This window comes from Cnephaeus nilssonii (genome assembly GCF_951640355.1).
Source record: "Cnephaeus nilssonii genome assembly, chromosome: 2".
Lineage (NCBI taxonomy): Eukaryota > Metazoa > Chordata > Mammalia > Chiroptera > Vespertilionidae > Cnephaeus > Cnephaeus nilssonii.
Genome location: NC_137073.1, coordinates 44,743,550 through 44,759,345, shown reverse-complemented (window position 1 = coordinate 44,759,345; position 15,796 = coordinate 44,743,550). Strand labels below are relative to the sequence as shown.

The 15,796-nt window shown below is 46.7% G+C and overlaps 1 protein-coding gene across 1 annotated transcript in view; it reads left to right on the top strand.

The window, feature by feature from the left end:
• Positions 1 to 1,712: 1,712 nt before the first annotated feature.
• TNFAIP8 (TNF alpha induced protein 8) overlaps positions 1,713 to 15,796 on the top strand; it is a 111,952-nt gene continuing 97,868 nt past the window's right edge. Inside the window, exon 1 of the mRNA XM_079793288.1 lies at positions 1,713 to 1,855. Within this exon, the coding sequence (XP_079649414.1) occupies position 1,855 (1 nt within the window). The 5' untranslated portion in view covers positions 1,713 to 1,854. The remainder of the gene's footprint in view (positions 1,856 to 15,796) is intronic.

The following is a 15,796-nucleotide window of genomic DNA, read 5'->3' as shown; positions in this document are numbered from 1 at the left end:
AACCAAGGTACATGCCCTTGAACGGAATCGAACCTGGGACCCTTGAGTCCGCAGGCCAACGCTCTATCCACTGAGCCAAACCAGTTAGGGCACACACCAACTCTTTACTGTGAGTATTGGTAATTAGAGGGAAAGAAGTGAGGCTGTTGAAGGAGAACATGAGACTCAGAACCCAGTAGGTGAGAGTGATGTGCTCCCAGTGTTTCACGACTAAGGTGGGAGCCTCATTAAAAATCAAGTCAAGCGCCTGGCCTGCGTGGCTCAGTGGTTGAGTGTCAACCTGTGTATGAATCAGGAGGTCGCGGTTGGATTGGTTGTGGACTCAATACCCACTGTGGGGTGTGCAGGAGGCAGCCAGTCAATGATTCTCATCATTGATGTTTCTCCCTCTTCCTCTCTGAAATAAATAAAATATATTTAAAGTCAAGTAAAGTGTTGCCAACTTGGACTAGTGTTTCATGGGTGTAAATATACAAGAGACATCTATCAATAGAACTAAGAATGTAGGCCATATATACTTCATAGAAAAAGACTTTCACAGTAGAATTGTGCAGCCAAAGACAGAACAAAACTAGTCTTTGTAGTATTTGGGATAAAGCTCAAGTGAGATTTGAGACAGTTAAAAAAAAAAGTTCAGGTAAGGAAGAACCCACATAGACAAAGACTCCAGTGGCGCAATCACAAAAATAAGATAACAAAAGCATTCCCAATTTCTGTAAAGAAGGGCTGAAGGGGTGAACATCTAGAAACATGCAGAGAATTGTTTCCTGGGGAGGGTGGCTGATGGAAATGGCTAAGTTTGAGCAAAAAGTCACCCTTTGCTATAGCATTCTATTTCCAGGAAGGTCCAGCACCCTTGCCCTTGAGAATAGTTACCCTGGGTTAGGGTCCTCAGCAGGAGGAAGGTCTAGATTCTGCCCCATCCGGGTGGGGAGCTAGTCACAATGAAGTCCACGGGTAGCTGAGGCCAGACTGGCTTCCCATAAGCCCATGAGCTTTTAACTAAGAGAGGAAGCCCTGCAGCCTCCGCGAGTGGAATCACAAGCGCATCAGACATCACTGGATAGACTTGAAGCCAAAACAAACACACACGTGGGATTTCGGGGTTCATAAGGATAATAATGGCAACAGATGCTCACATTCACACTTGCTTTTATGTGCCAGGCACGGTGCAAAAAACACATGAGCTCATTTAAACATCTCAACACACTAGGAGGTTGGCATTTCATTTTTACAACTGAAGAAACTGATGCCCAGCCGGCATGACTCAGTGATTGAACATCAGCTTATGAACCAGGAGGGCATGGTTCCATTTCTGGTCAGGGCACATGCCTCCCTGGCAGGCTCAATCCCCAGTGTGGGGTGTACAGGAGGCAGCCAATCAATGATTCTCTCTCATCATTGATGCCTCTCTCTCTCTCTCTCTCTCTCTCTCTCTCTCTCTCTCTCTCTCTCTCTCTCTCTCTCTCTCTCTCTCTCCCTCTCTCTCCCTCTCTCTGAAATCAATTTTTTTTAAAATATATTTTTAAAAAACCACAGAAGCCAGTGCCTCCTGGCCCCTCCTCCCAACCTCCTAGCCCCTCCTCCCGGCTTCTTAGCCCCTCCGCCCCTCCTCCCGGCCTCCTAGCCCCTCCTCCCAACCCGCCTCACCCCCGCCGCTCAGCTCCCCCCTCCCCAACCCCCACCCCGCCCGCCCCATCCCGGCCCCGGACTTCTTTTCTCCCGCCAGCCCTGGCGTGCGCTGGTTGATCGGTCCGCGGGAGCCCACGAGCATTCGAGCGACTAGGAACTCCGTCCGCGCCGTCAGCTCGCCCAGCTCCTCTCGGTCCCGGCGCCGCCGCGCCCCCTCTTCCGAGTAAGTGGCTCCCAGGCGCGCGGACCCCGCACGCACCCTCATGAGGCTTTCCCGGCCGCCGGGCTGCGGGCTGCTACGGGGAGCGCGCTTTCCGCCCACCGAGAGTTTGGGGAGTGAGTGTGAGTGGGTGTGAGTGGGTACGGGTGAGCGAGTGTGTGTAGCTGTGTGTGCAGGCGCGCACAGCCTGGAAACTACCCGGAGTTTGAGCCAGGTCCTGCGTCGCAGGGACAGTCTGAGAGACTCGGGTAGGAGCCCCTCCGGACTCGGGCCGACCCTTAACTGCCCCCCCCCCCCCCCCCCTGTCCCGAGCCCACTCGCAATTCCTTCCTTCCTTCTGAGGACGCAGCCCCCGCTAGGTGTCACGCCCTCCTGGTAACAACTCTTGCTGTGGAAAGGGGCTGCCCGGGTTATCAGGGTGCCCCAGATTGCAGACCGAGATGCTGGCCCGAGATTGTAACCCAACCCTGCATTGTAAAACTGGCCCCGGGGACGCGAGTGCTGCCTTGAGATCAAACGGTGGAGACTTCCATTGCAGAAGAAAGTTGAGTGCGCACGCACGTGTGGCGCTCCGCGCTCAGCACCTGAAGCCAGAACACCTGATGAGAGCCCTGGGACGCGGGCGGTTGGCAGGCCGAAGACCAGGCTGGCCAGCCAGATTTGGGCACCTGAAGGGTGTTTATTGGTTCAGTGACACCGTCTCTCTAAAGCCATCTGATGTGCTGAAACACACGGCTGTGTAGAAAGAGCTGCCCCTCCGCTGAGGGAATCAGGGAAGCCTAGGAGACTGGGTGAGTGCCCAGGGTTGAAACAGCAAAGTCCTTGGGGCACTTAAGGCTGATAATTCCATCCCTCCATGAATTATTCTATGGGGGTCAAGATGAACTCAACTGTAGGGCATATTTCTGCATTTTAAAACAGTTAATCAATAGCTTTAATTGAGAGCAGTGCTGTTCTTGAATCCGTCTCTGAAATGATTCCTTGGTTGCTGAGGTCCCATCCAATTCTAATAGACGTTTAATTCTCCTAGCTCTCAATTTATTTTTACTTACTATGTTCCTTCGGTGAAAGTGGAGATACCCAGAAAATCTCCCCACTTCCTTGATAAGAAATCATTCAAGAAATGACCTGTTGAATAGAAATTATTCATTGCGGTGTGAGGATAACAAAAACTCTGTGGCTAAAGAAAAGGACCAGAACAGAACAGCCTTTAGTTGCCACTGTGTGTAGGCACATGGGGGCTAGGGTTGTTAGAGCACTTCAAGTGCTGCTTATCGCACCAGGTATTTTTATCCTGGTTTGAATCCTGTGTTACCCAAAAGTGTTTCCACTGAGTTTAAGTAAGGAAACATTATGCTTTGAAATGTAAACATATGACTCCATCTCTTTAAGGAAAGAAATAATTATCACACTTAATTAAACACCTGGAAACATTTATTGCCACCTTCTAATTAGATCCGTCATGGGAAGTTAAGTCAGCAAGCTGTTGTTAATACTGTAGCTGGTAACACAGTTACCTTTTTTGTAGATTTTCTGGATGCCTGTTCCTGTCCATACATGTTAATGCCTCCTCCACCCCTTGCCCACCTTTTGAGGTTTACCAGTAATTCAAATAAGTAAAATTTAGGCAAGCGGGTTACCACTTACCTCCCTGTAAAAGAAGAATATCTTAGATATTGGATGTTTTGTATTAAGCTTTTGCATTATAAGCCATTATGTTTAATCTAGATTATGTGATAATTTAAGAATCATTAATAAATTGTTAATGTAAGAAGATCCCCCCCCCCAAAAAAAAATTAGTGATCCTCCACAAATGGGCCTTTACATTTTTTTCTTTAAGGGAGACTTCTATTGTGCTAATTGATGTTCCAGTGTTTAAATTAGAAAAGGGGTGGTGTGAGCTGGAAAACCTTCTCATCTTTGTTGTCTCTTGATTTTCTGTTTCTGACTATATTGCTAGCTGTACTCTTCATTTGTGTAGTGAGGTGTGGTGAGGACAGGCTGTTCTGGGATCCCAACAGAGTCGCAGAAACTGAGAGTGAACACGCACACTGCCAGGGCCAGGAACAGAGTATTTTACGAGGCCTGTTCTCGGTAATTCTTCATTCTTTTGAAATTGGAGGAAAGGGTTTGTGGAGAAAAATGATTGCATCCAAACAGTACTCATTAGGAAATGCCATGTGGGGGGAGGAGCAGATTTCTAGGTCGTTTATGCCTTGGGGAACTTCAAGTTGCTGATCCTTGCAGTTGAGTCGGCCACAGTGCTGGGCACTACAGAGGTCTCACAGTTAATGAATCCCGTTTATCCTGTTCTGCTTGGGACAGCCCCTTGGGGTAACACGTTTCCTTCTTGGACATGTCATTTGTACTCCATCAGAACTGAGCTTTGCTTCCACACCATGCAGGATAGGTCATTTCCCCACTCCCTCCGTTCTTGTCAGGTACAGATTGAAAGGATTGAGCAGGGGGTAACCCCAGGAGGCAGGGGAAGGTCAGTGGTAACAATAAGGCCCCCCTGTTTTCTCTCAGAGGGAGAAGGAACGTTAATGCAACCCTAGTGCCAGGTGGTTATGCACCGGGGCCAACCTGGATAAAAAGCACCCAGTTCGCCCCATTTTGGCATTCACAGAGAGAATCAGCTCTGACACAGAAGTTAAGGGAAGGCACTGTGTGGTGCCAGATTAACTTTTATCGCCTCACCCCTCCTCACCCTGCCCACATCCTGCATTTAATACCAAACACACACTGTAAGAACTCAACAAACACTGAAAGGAGAGGTTTACACCCCAACCTTTATGTCCCCTTCTCTGTTTTTTATGACTTTGGCCCTGGGGTCTGCGCTAACCACAGGTTCTAGACCTTTGTCTGTCGGTGGTGTCTCCCAGTAGCTGAAAATGAATGATTCATTCAGAGTTTAAAAAAAAATAAAAAAATCAGTGAACCTTGTTGCAAAATGTAAATGAGGTCAAACAGTATCCAGTGGAGGTTAGTTTGCAGTCTACATCTTGGTGGTGAAGAGGAAATGAGCTACAAGTAGAGGGCAGATAATTCTGGAATGTGAGAGGCGAGAGGCACTTTAGAAACCACCTGGCCTGTGAGTCTCAGACCATAACGTTTGCCATTTACAAGTTGGGAGGTGTGTCCCCTCCATCTAGTTTGCAGGAGGTGAGTGCCATTCATTCATGCAGCAGGCATTTATTGGACTACGATGTGTGTGGTACGGCACAACCCTCTTATGGTCACAGGAAGGCATGGGGTCCCAGAGGACTGGTGCCTTGCAGAAAGATGTTTGTTTGTAAGAATGGGTCCCTGCAAGTAAACTGATAATGGCAAAAAGGGTTCAGAATTCTTCTGTGTTTCACCGCAGAAAGTAAAGGTGCTTGCTTCCTTAGGACAGTAGAAGAACCAATTTTAAAATATTTTATTTCACAATCATAAGAGATTGAAGGGAGCACATTTCTTTCTAAAATGCTTTTATTGATTGATTATAGAGAGAGAGGAAGAGAGAGAGAGACAAACATTGATTTGTGGTTCCACTTAGTTATGCATTCATTGGCTGATTCTTGTTGTGCCCTGACCAGGGATCGAACCCACAACTTGGCTTATCTGGACGATGCTTCAACCAACTGAGCTACCCAGCCAGGGCCAGCACGTTTCTTCCGATGTCTGTTTCAAATAACCAGTGTATAACAGCAATAAACCAAATTCCACAGGATTTTGCTTTCTTGTTTTTTTTATGTCAAGCATAGAAGTTACCTGAGAAACGTGTGTGAAAATGTCACAGCTCCACAATAATCAGATAACACCCACCCACCCTTTTGGAGAGCGGTTGCTTTTTCTCTAAAAGCAGGTATTTATGGTTCAGAACCAGCTGCAAGTATTTATGGTTCAGAACCAGTGTTACCAAGTTTGTTTTCCCAGGGTTGTGCTTTTCAGTGTCGAACAGAGGGATCGCAGACCGACATGACTCTCTCTCCAGGTGACTGAGGGCTGGGCATACAGCACTCTGCCTCACGAGGAAGAAAGAGAAGGGTGAGAGGTCACAGGAATGGGCCTCCAGGGGGCGCCCCATGCTGAGGGTTTAGTTGCTTACAGACAACGGGATTAAGTCTGAAATTCCACTTGTGGTGGTTTCCTTGAACGTTGGGAATAAAGATGACTTTTAGTTTAGTCAGGTCGTGGTTGGTTCACATGAGTCTGCTGCAATCAGCTGTTCGTGGCTCAGCCACCACTGGCTGTGCGGCTTTGGACAATCCACTTGAGTTCTCTGAGCGTGCTTCTTCCCCTGGAAACCGGGGGGAGTGTTTACATCGGAGGATGGTTGTGTGGATTAAACCAGCATGTGCCCCTCCTGCTGTCCAGGGTGCAGAAGGCGCCCAGCAAATGGTAGGCTTTGTCGGGTTGGTGTTTGTCAGCAGCCCTGCTGGCGTAGAGAGGGAGAGCGGTATCTTGCTTCGTATGTGCTCTTAGCATGCACTTCCTTTTTTCCTTCCAAGGATGCCAGAGGAGCCCAAAGAATGGTGGCTGAGCCATGAACAGCTGGGTGAATGTAGCACAGTTTCAGTGATTCCCAGCTGCACTCACATGATTAGAGGGAAATCCTGCTGCTGCTGCTAAAGAGAAGTGAGCCAGAGCAGGGCACCTGGGCTTTAGGTGTGTGGGCCTGAAGAAGAGCTTGGCATCCAGTAAGCCTCCCTGTGTATGAGCAAAGCTTGCAAAAGACCCATGACAGTTGTGTTGTGAGCAGTGGGTTGGCCTTTCACCACTAGAGGTCCTTGTTTCAAACAGGTAACGGGTGAAACCAGGTTATCCAAGACAGGAAGACTTGTCTCAGCCACTCTGGGTGTCGCAAAGGCGCTTGGGCCAGCACATCCTGGGGGTGGGGGTGGGGAGGGGGGGAGTGTTGTGAGAGTTCCGGGAGGCAGAGGGCAGGGACGCACCTAGGGTTACCCGCTGGGGCAAGTTTTTCTGGGGACACGCCACTCTCAAGGGCACATGGTGCACATGAATGTTTGCAAGGAGCCAAAAAGTAAGAAATAACCCTCTCGGCCAATACCTTCTCTAAGCCTAGCTCATATTCCTTCAAACCACATTTGTTTAGTGCAGGCCTTCTCCACTCCTGGCTATTATTTATTTTAAAAAAAATGAGTTTCTTACATGACTGTCAACCAAAGTGGCAGAGGCGGAGTTTATGGCGTGTGCTTGTGGAGACCTGCCTGTCCCCGAATTCCGCGGAAGTGCACGGTGGTCTTCCGAGAAGAACTGCAGGCACAGTGTGGGCAACAGATGGCAAAGTTCAAAACAAACTTCGATGACTCAGACCTTTAAGAAGTAAGTCCAGTACTTGATCGCACAGCTCTGTGATCAGGAAGCAACTCTTCTTTTTCCTTCTTCCCCTTTAAAAAGAGGTTGTTTTCTGGGAAATGGCTGGTGTTTGCTTAAATACTCTCACTGCCCTAGCGGGACAAAGCGGTCTTGACTTAGCAATGGGCTTCCTTCTGCCTCGATGGAGACACAGTCCCCAGTGGCCCTGGAGTGATCGTGGAGAGGTGAGTGAGCTCAGACCTCGGAACATGCAGTGCTGGCCTCTGGGGTGCCCACACTGAACCATTTCGTGCCCTTGCTTTTATGGCCTGGAGTGGCAGTGCCTGAAGGAACGGCTACTGGTACTTGCCAGGGCGAGAGGCCACGTGTCAACAGGGCCCCTCCCCAGGAAGCAGCGAGTCCCTGCCCTGTGTGCCCCGGAGGGGGCGGTTTGAGAACGTTTTTATCTGGACGGCCAAGAGGTGATATGACAAAGGAAACTTTGAACTTGCCCAATAGGCTGCTGTATCTTAGGGCTCATCTGGGGCCATCGCTCCCAACTTGACCGCATGACAGAATCAGCTGGGAAGCTTGGTACAAAAGGTGCAGATTCCCGGGTCCCGCCTCCTGCAGCATCCCAAAGGAGGGGCCTGGGCATCGGTATTTCTGCAAGGCCCCCAGGTGACTGATGTGCAGGGAATTGAACACCCCCAGCCTGGGAGACTAGTGTTAATGTCTCGTACAGAGACGATTATTCAGGAGCAGATATCTATAGGTTTTTTGTTTGTTTGTTTGTTTGTTTTTTGTGTTTTGTTTTGTTTTGCAGTGGAAAGGACAAATCTCTTGAAAATACAAACTATAGCTTTAAAGTTGAAAGCAGATTGAAACGAACACCAGTGTACCCATCCTGAGAAATACCAAAGTGGTTTGAATAGTTAAAGGCATTAAATTATCTTCCATGAAGGTTAGTCGGCGTTGGTCCCATTCAAAGTTGAATCAGTGACTCAGACACTGTCATCAGGGACCAGGTTCTTTTTGTCCTTCTCTTCTCCCATCCTTAGCATGTCAACTTCTTCCTACAGACTAGCCATCTCGTGGGCAGAAAATGTTTTCCTCAGCAATGGATATCTTACACTCGCCAACCTCATGCGAAGGCAGGAAGTGTGTGTGGACGGGGGTGGGGGTTTGGGGGGGAAAGGGCACAGAGAGGGCAGCAAGCAATCTGTTCTCCTGTAGTGTCTGCCTCTTTTCATCAGGGGATAGAATCCTTCCTGAAGCTCCCTCAGGCCTCATTGGCAGGAGCTGAGTCACAGCTGCAAGTGCACAGTGGGCGCTGAGGGGGCCTCCACAGGAAGAGGGGTGCCAGTAGGAAGAAGGGAGAGGGGCATGGTTATTGGGCAGACCAATAACATCTGCACTAGACCCGGCTCCTGTGCCCTGGAAGCTGCCTATCGAGGGCCATCATTATTACTGATATAATAACCCCAGGTGTTATTGGAATGAAAACTGACTACCCATGATGAGTAGTTGGTAGAAAAACAAAACAAAGATGTGAAAGGTGTTGAATAGTACATACACTTAATTACAAGCAGTGACTTTCTAATGACCAGGATCTGGGTTTATAAAAATAGCACAACTTCCTTTGGATGTCTTCATCCTGCCTTCGGACCCGGAAGATGTCCATCAAATAGAGTGCTCTTTATGTTTCTGGAAATATTCACAATCCCAATGACAGTCATCATGACAGACATTTATTGAGTACTTAAAATGGGCAAGTGCTCTATACACATTATCTCATTTCATCTTCATAAGGGATCTGTGAGAAAGGTATTGTGGTTAATCCGAGTTTACAGAGGAGGGATTGTGGTTTGGGGAGGTCAAATAACCGGCCGCAGGTGCCTGGCCGAGCTGGGATGCATACCCGGCAGCTCAGGCGTCTCACCTCCCATACTTGTGCTCTGAACTGCTGCGGAGTTTGACCCTCAATAAAATGCTACAAACTCCCTCATTTTCTGTGAACTCCCAAAGGCTGTTACCTCTCCAGCAGTCAGGGTCTTCTTCGTAGTTTGTGTCCCAATTTTATTTTTCACATCTTGTTATTGTCAGGAGTAGGAAGGTGAACCATGGGAGGGTGCACACACGCTCAACAAGCCACCAGCCACATGGCCCCACCGCGATGCAAGAGGGCTGAATTCTTCCTGTGTACGTACACCGAAGCCTCCTTACTTCTATAGGAAACTCTGTGCTGCCCATCAGTTCTCATATCAGTGTCTTGAGACATTGTGATTGAAGCTCTTTCTCTTTTTTTATTATCTAAAGTTTTACATGTCTCCTTTTTCCCTGATTGACACCCCCCCCCCAGTCATTTCCACCCCCGAGGGCAAGCCCCCACCACCCCAGTGTCTGTGTCCATTGGTTATGCTAATATGCATGCATACAAGTCCTTGGGTTGATCTCTAACCCCTCCACCTCCCCTGCCATTTGTCTCTGGACCTATTTTTGTTCATCAGTTTATGTTGATCAGTATATCCCACATATGAGTGAGATCATGTGACATTTATCTTTCTCTGACTGGCTTATTTCGCTTAGCATGATGCTCTCCAGTTCCATCCATGCTGTTGCAAATGGTAAAAGTTCTTTCTTTTTTATAGAGGCGTAGTATTCCATTGTGTAGATGTACCACAGTTTTTTAATCCACTCAACTGCTGGTGGGCACTTAGGCTGTTTCCAAATCTTAGCTATGGTAAATTGTGCTGCTATGAACATAGGGGTGCATATATCCTTTCTGATTGGTGTTTCTGGTTTCTTGGGATATATTCCTATATTACTGGGTCAAATGGGAATTCCATTTTTTATTTTTTGAGGAAACTCCATACTGTTCTCCACAGCGGCTGCACCAGTCTGCATTCCCACCAGCAGTGCAGGAGGGTTCCTTTTTCTCTGCATCCTCGCCAGCACTTGTTTGTTGATTTGTTGATGATAGCCATCTGACAGGTGTGAGATGGTACCGAATTGTCGTTTTGATTTGCATCTCTCGGATGATTAGTGACTCTGAGCATGTTTTCATGTGTCTCTGGGTTGATTGAAGCTCTTTCTGCAGCAGATTCCTAGGTGGGGCTCATTGGAACAATATTCCCCCATTTTTTTGATAACACTTTGTGACCCTTTATTAAAGGTGAGTTTTGTTGGATATAACATCCTTGGCACACATTTTCTTTCCTTGAGAATCTTAAATATGTTACTCCATTTTCTTCTGACAAAGTGTTGTCAAAAAGTCTGATTATGATAATCTGATTTTCTTTCCCTCTATATGACCTACTCTTCTAAGCATTTTGAGATCCTAATTATGTATCTGTTTCCTTCCATCTGCTATCTACCTAGCAGTCCATACTGTGATTAGTGAGCTATTATGTTACCAAATGCAAGCTTATGGCTTGGCCAACCGCGGTGCCAAATAAGCTCTCGCTCCTGTGAACTCAGAATAAGACATTTACTCTCAGTACCTATAGCTTTTAATCTCTGTAGCCTCAGCTGTACCTTGTACAGTGAACAGCATTAGCACTAAAAATATACTTGTTTATGAAGTAAATGATGTGAAAGGATGTGGGTTTTGTCCTTCCCGTTTTAGCCTGTCGGGAACCGTCCTGCCCCGTTGACTCTTTCCCTCCAGTCAGGCGACTTTGCCTCAGACACAGCTGTGCCCACTGAGGCAGGCTCTCCCCTGAGCCGGGGTGTGTGTGTGTGTGTGTGTGTGTGTGTGTGTGTGTGTGTGTGTGTGCGCGCTGCACCCATTGTCTCAGGTTGTTCCTGTGTGCACAGTGTCAGACTCAGACCATGTTCTCACGTTACTGGGTTTCCAGGACCAGCATCTGGGAAACCCCGGCTCACAGAGTATCTGGCTCTACACCGAATGCCACCGTGACCTCCGTGCCCGCTGCCCTCCCTGTGGTGGGTTTTAGGTAGGGCTCATGGGAACAGTGACCGCTCATTGTGGGTTTTAAGGCCCAGGCCTGGGGGGGGGGGCAGGGGGGGGGAACGGGGGGATGGGATGGGGCACCACCCACTCTTTCCTTTCTTGGCTGACCTTTTCACTTTTCACTTCTTGTCTGCCAGAACCCAGGAGTGGGAGCCCTAGGCCCAGATGTGATCCCTGATGCATTCTGTTTAACATACACATTGTGTTTCATTTTTAAATTTTAAATGCCGGCTAGTGGTGTCTACCTGCCGGTTTGGCCCAAGCCTCTGCTGCTCGCCCTTGCATTACCTCAGGCATTTATCTGCCTGCCTCCTATAGGCAGTGGGGTTTGTAGCAACATCTGACACAAACACATTTCTCAGCACATCTGTTACATGAGCAAGACCTTGGGCTGCCCGGCCTTATGCCTGGCCCACGCTAGTCCAGCGGTGTCCTGCCCTGCTTCTCCTTGTTCAGTCCTGGTCTGTGGGCCATGTAGACAGTCTGTTCCCGTCCTCTTGACTATCTCAGTGCCATGTAATTAGCAGAAAAATAGAAAGGAAAAAACAAAAACAACATCATGAGACATGATTTTAAAAAACATTCACCGTACAAAAGCAATGGTGAGAATAATCCAGAGGTAATGGGATGGTGGCTCTTCCCCAGGAGGTTGAATGCTGAGGTGATCTCTTATTTCAGGTGTGAAGAAGTAGTGAAACATCATAGCCTTGACCACACAGGGAAATCTCACAGGTAACAGTTGGTGATGGGGAAAAGCCACCCTGACATGATGCTGATCCACTGTTCTGTTCTTGTCAGTGCCCCTGAGGTGAGGCTGTGGAGTCAGGCTCCCCACCCCTGTGGCTGGGCCCAGGGGCAGCCGATCATCAGCCTGACCCACCCTGGTGCATTTCCCCCAGATCTAGCACTTCACATTTCAGTTAAAACAGTCCTGGGGATGACTCTTTGTTCCTAGGAATCTCCACAGAAAATATGGACTTGTATAAAATATAACTATTTTCTATCCTGCTTTTATTAACTCAACAGAGATCATGCTAAAGACTTTGCCTTCTTTTCCTTATTCCAGCTGCCTTTTGCTTCTCATTGGCCCCGATGTGAGGTCCAGGGTGAGGCTCACCATTTTTTGAGCACTTAACTATGTGCCAGGTATTGTACTAAGATGTGTATATACATTGCCAATCCTAGGTTCAGTCATTATTATCCCCATTTCAAAGACGACGAAACAGACCATGAAAGTTTTAAGTCCTTACTCAAGGTCAAAAGCATAGCTGATAGTCACATCCATTGATTCTTGACCATATTGCTGTATACTTACTTCCTCATGCAGAAATGCAGACTTCACCAAGCCAGCTTGCAGGGGTTTTTCTACATCAGCAACTGAGCAGGGCTCCAGGGTGGAGCTGGCTACTCTCTGATGTTTAGATCTTAAACAGACTTGTCTCAGGTGCTATTCAAGATCCCTGATTTGGCCTCTGTAGCATGAGTGGGAGGGGGAGGGGAGGGTCATGCAAATGTGGCCCAGAGAGAGAGTCCCAGGATTGGAAATCCCCGTCGGGGCTGCAGACAACTGGACAGCTACAAGCCTTGCTGATGATAGGTCAGCAGTAGTAGCTAACACCTCAACAAGAACGTAAGAAGGGAGGTGAACTTATATGTGTCAGTTTTGAAATTTGTTAGAAACTCTAGTAGTGAATTTCATGGAGAAAGAAGTTAAAAATATTTAAAATAAGGTTTTTGAATGTCCTACTGTCTATGCTGTCTGTCTGTACATATGTCCTCAGATGGTCTTTTTATTTTGTGTTAAGCATCATTATTTCTACTCAGTGGAATATTAGAGACAGATTTTGCTTACACGGTCTTTTTGAAGTAATTAAGCAAAGGATGCTGCTGTTATCTGGTGATATGGAACTGGAAAAGCTCTGGCGGGCATGAGAAAGGTGGGCTGCGGTGACTGGCTATGTGATCTCCCTGAGATATTCAACCCTCTAGGTCATAATTGCCAAATCTAAGAAATGTAAGGTGTAGGCTAGATCTCTCATCTCTCCCAGCTCTGAAATTCTGCATTTCTGACCGTTATCACCTGCACGTTTCATTGTCATTTTGAGCGGAAACTAGGGGAGGCCAAGCCCCTGACAGCAAATACGGGAGGGAATGCCTGCGGCCTCGGAAGGCATGCTGTCGGCTGCGGTGGGACGGGGAATTTGCACCAGCGGCTCAGGGTGGGAAGCCAGAACTCAGGCCCTGAGTCTTTCCAGGAGGCCCCAGGCTATATCAGGAGATAAAACTCCATGAGTAAATTTATTTTTAGACTATCTTTGTGTTCCCCTTCATTGCTAAGATAAGTGTTGTTAACTATAGTAACGTGAGGAAATTTGCTCTCTTATTACACCAGAGAGCCCATCTGTGACTCTCTAAGAGGTGGATACAAATGATCACAAGTGAATTCAATTTGGGATAAAAAGAGTTCCTTACAGCGCTGTTTTTAAGAATGAACAAAACAAAAACTCTAAGACAACTGAAATAGGCACGGGCACCTTACAGACTTTATGGTACTTCCTGGAGGTGAAACATTGTGCAGCTTTAGAACAAGGTGGCTCTCTGTGCACTGATATGGAAAGATCTCCAAGAGAGATTGAATAAAAAAGCAAAATAATGATCTCATTATGTTTAAGAATAGGCATATTATATACTTATGAGTGCATAAGCATTTTTTAGAAGTCTGAACAATATACTATTAATAATGGAATTATTGGTTGGAAGAGGGGGAAAAAAGTTAACTTTTCATTTTATACCTTCTATAGTGGTGGAATTTCAAAATCAAAGTACATTTGGTAAAGGAGAAATTTAAATTTCAGTTGAGTTTTTGAGGCATTCTAATACTTCCTTAGAAAAATCTGTATGAACAAAGCATGCTAAGCAAAGCAAGATGTTGTCTGTAAACATTAGGTAACTCCCCATTCCATCTCCCAGCCTTTACTATACTTCTTTTTAAAAAATTTTTATTGATTGATGAGAGAGAGAGGGGGGGGGGGAAGGGAGGGAAAGAGGGAAACACCAATTTGTTGTTCCGCTTATTATGGATTCATTGGTTGATTCTTATATGTGCCCTGACTGGGTATCAAACCTGCAACCTTGGTACTGGGGTGATGCTCTAACCAACTGAGATACTCGGCCAGGGCTACTGTATTCTTCTTAACCCACAGCTGCTCAGTTGTCAGTGGCTCCCAATATCTATCAAAAACAAGTCCAACAGAGCAATATGGTGGGGCAGCAGAGCGTGGCCTGTTGGTTTGTCACCCATGCATTCAGACATTACTTTGCAGACCTGTTGAGCACCAGGCACAGTGCTACCTTGGGGATGTGTAGGTGAGTGGCATGCTTCTCAGAGACTCTGACGTCTCACTTGTAAAACAAGTTTTCAGACGAAATACAACAGCAAATGCAAGGCTCCTTGCCCAGGCCCCAAAGGATAATATTTGCTCACTTGCCCCACCCTTTTCTACGAGGTCAAGGCAAGGCCTGATCCCCATTACTCTTCCGCATGTTTCCTCTGGGTTCTCATTCCTACACTGTACATTGTTCTAGGACACAATCCACTCCTCCCTGATTTCCCCCTTGCTGGGTAAAGCCCCTATCCTGCCATGCCCATCATTTCTCTTTCCTTCAGGATCCAGTTCAGATGTGCCTCCACCATGCAACCTTTCCTGACACTCGTCTTTACCAGGAAAAAAAAATGACCAGAAGTAATCTCTTCCTCTTTAGAATCTGAATAGCTCCTCTGGTCTCCCTGTTTTTATGTTGAATTGACCACTTATGGCATTTTTACCTTAGTTTGCAGCTCTCTGTGCCCTTGGCCCGACTAGAGTATCTTCCCGAGGGCAGTACCTATGTTTTATTCATCTCTAGAACTCATCTCTTTACCCAGGTTATCAGAAATATGTATGAATGAATACTCCATTTTCATGATTTGCCCAAATATCCTTTTAACTTTTATTAATAGGATTATTTTAGTTTGAAGCAAATTTTTTTTAAAAATGAAGATTTTTTAAAAAATCCACTGTCATTGGCAGGTTAAGCAGAGTTTCTTCCAGGGGAAAGAAACTTGGAAATTGTGGAATTGCTATCCTTAAGGAACTTTTAGGAAGAGACATACAGGCATCTATCTAGGGTGGTCACCGCCCTTTATATGAGGAACTGGCTCATAAGTTTTTGTCTGATGAAGTGAGATCTTATCCTAATAATTTAAAATAGCCTTGGCCGGTTTTGCTCAGTGGTTGGAGTGCTGGCCTATGGAGGGTCCCGGGTTTGGTTCCCCAACAAGGGCCTACCTTGGTTCCTTGGCAAGTTCCCTGGCCCCAGGAAGGGGGGGAGTGGGGCGCACATGTGGGGGGCAACCAATCAATGTGTCTCTCTCATGTGATGTTTCTTTCTCACTGTCCTCTGTCCCTCCCTTCACTCTCTCTAGAAAGCAATGGGAAAAATATCCTTGGGTGAGGATAAAAAAAAAAAAAAAAAGGCAAACAAACTACACTAGAAGTAAGTAAATTAAGGTAACCACAGGAGAAGTAAATGAAATTTAGAAAGACTAAACATAAAGTTATAGATATGTGTGAGAAAACAACTTCATTTTTCATATTACTTTCCATCCTTATCTGTAGTTATAT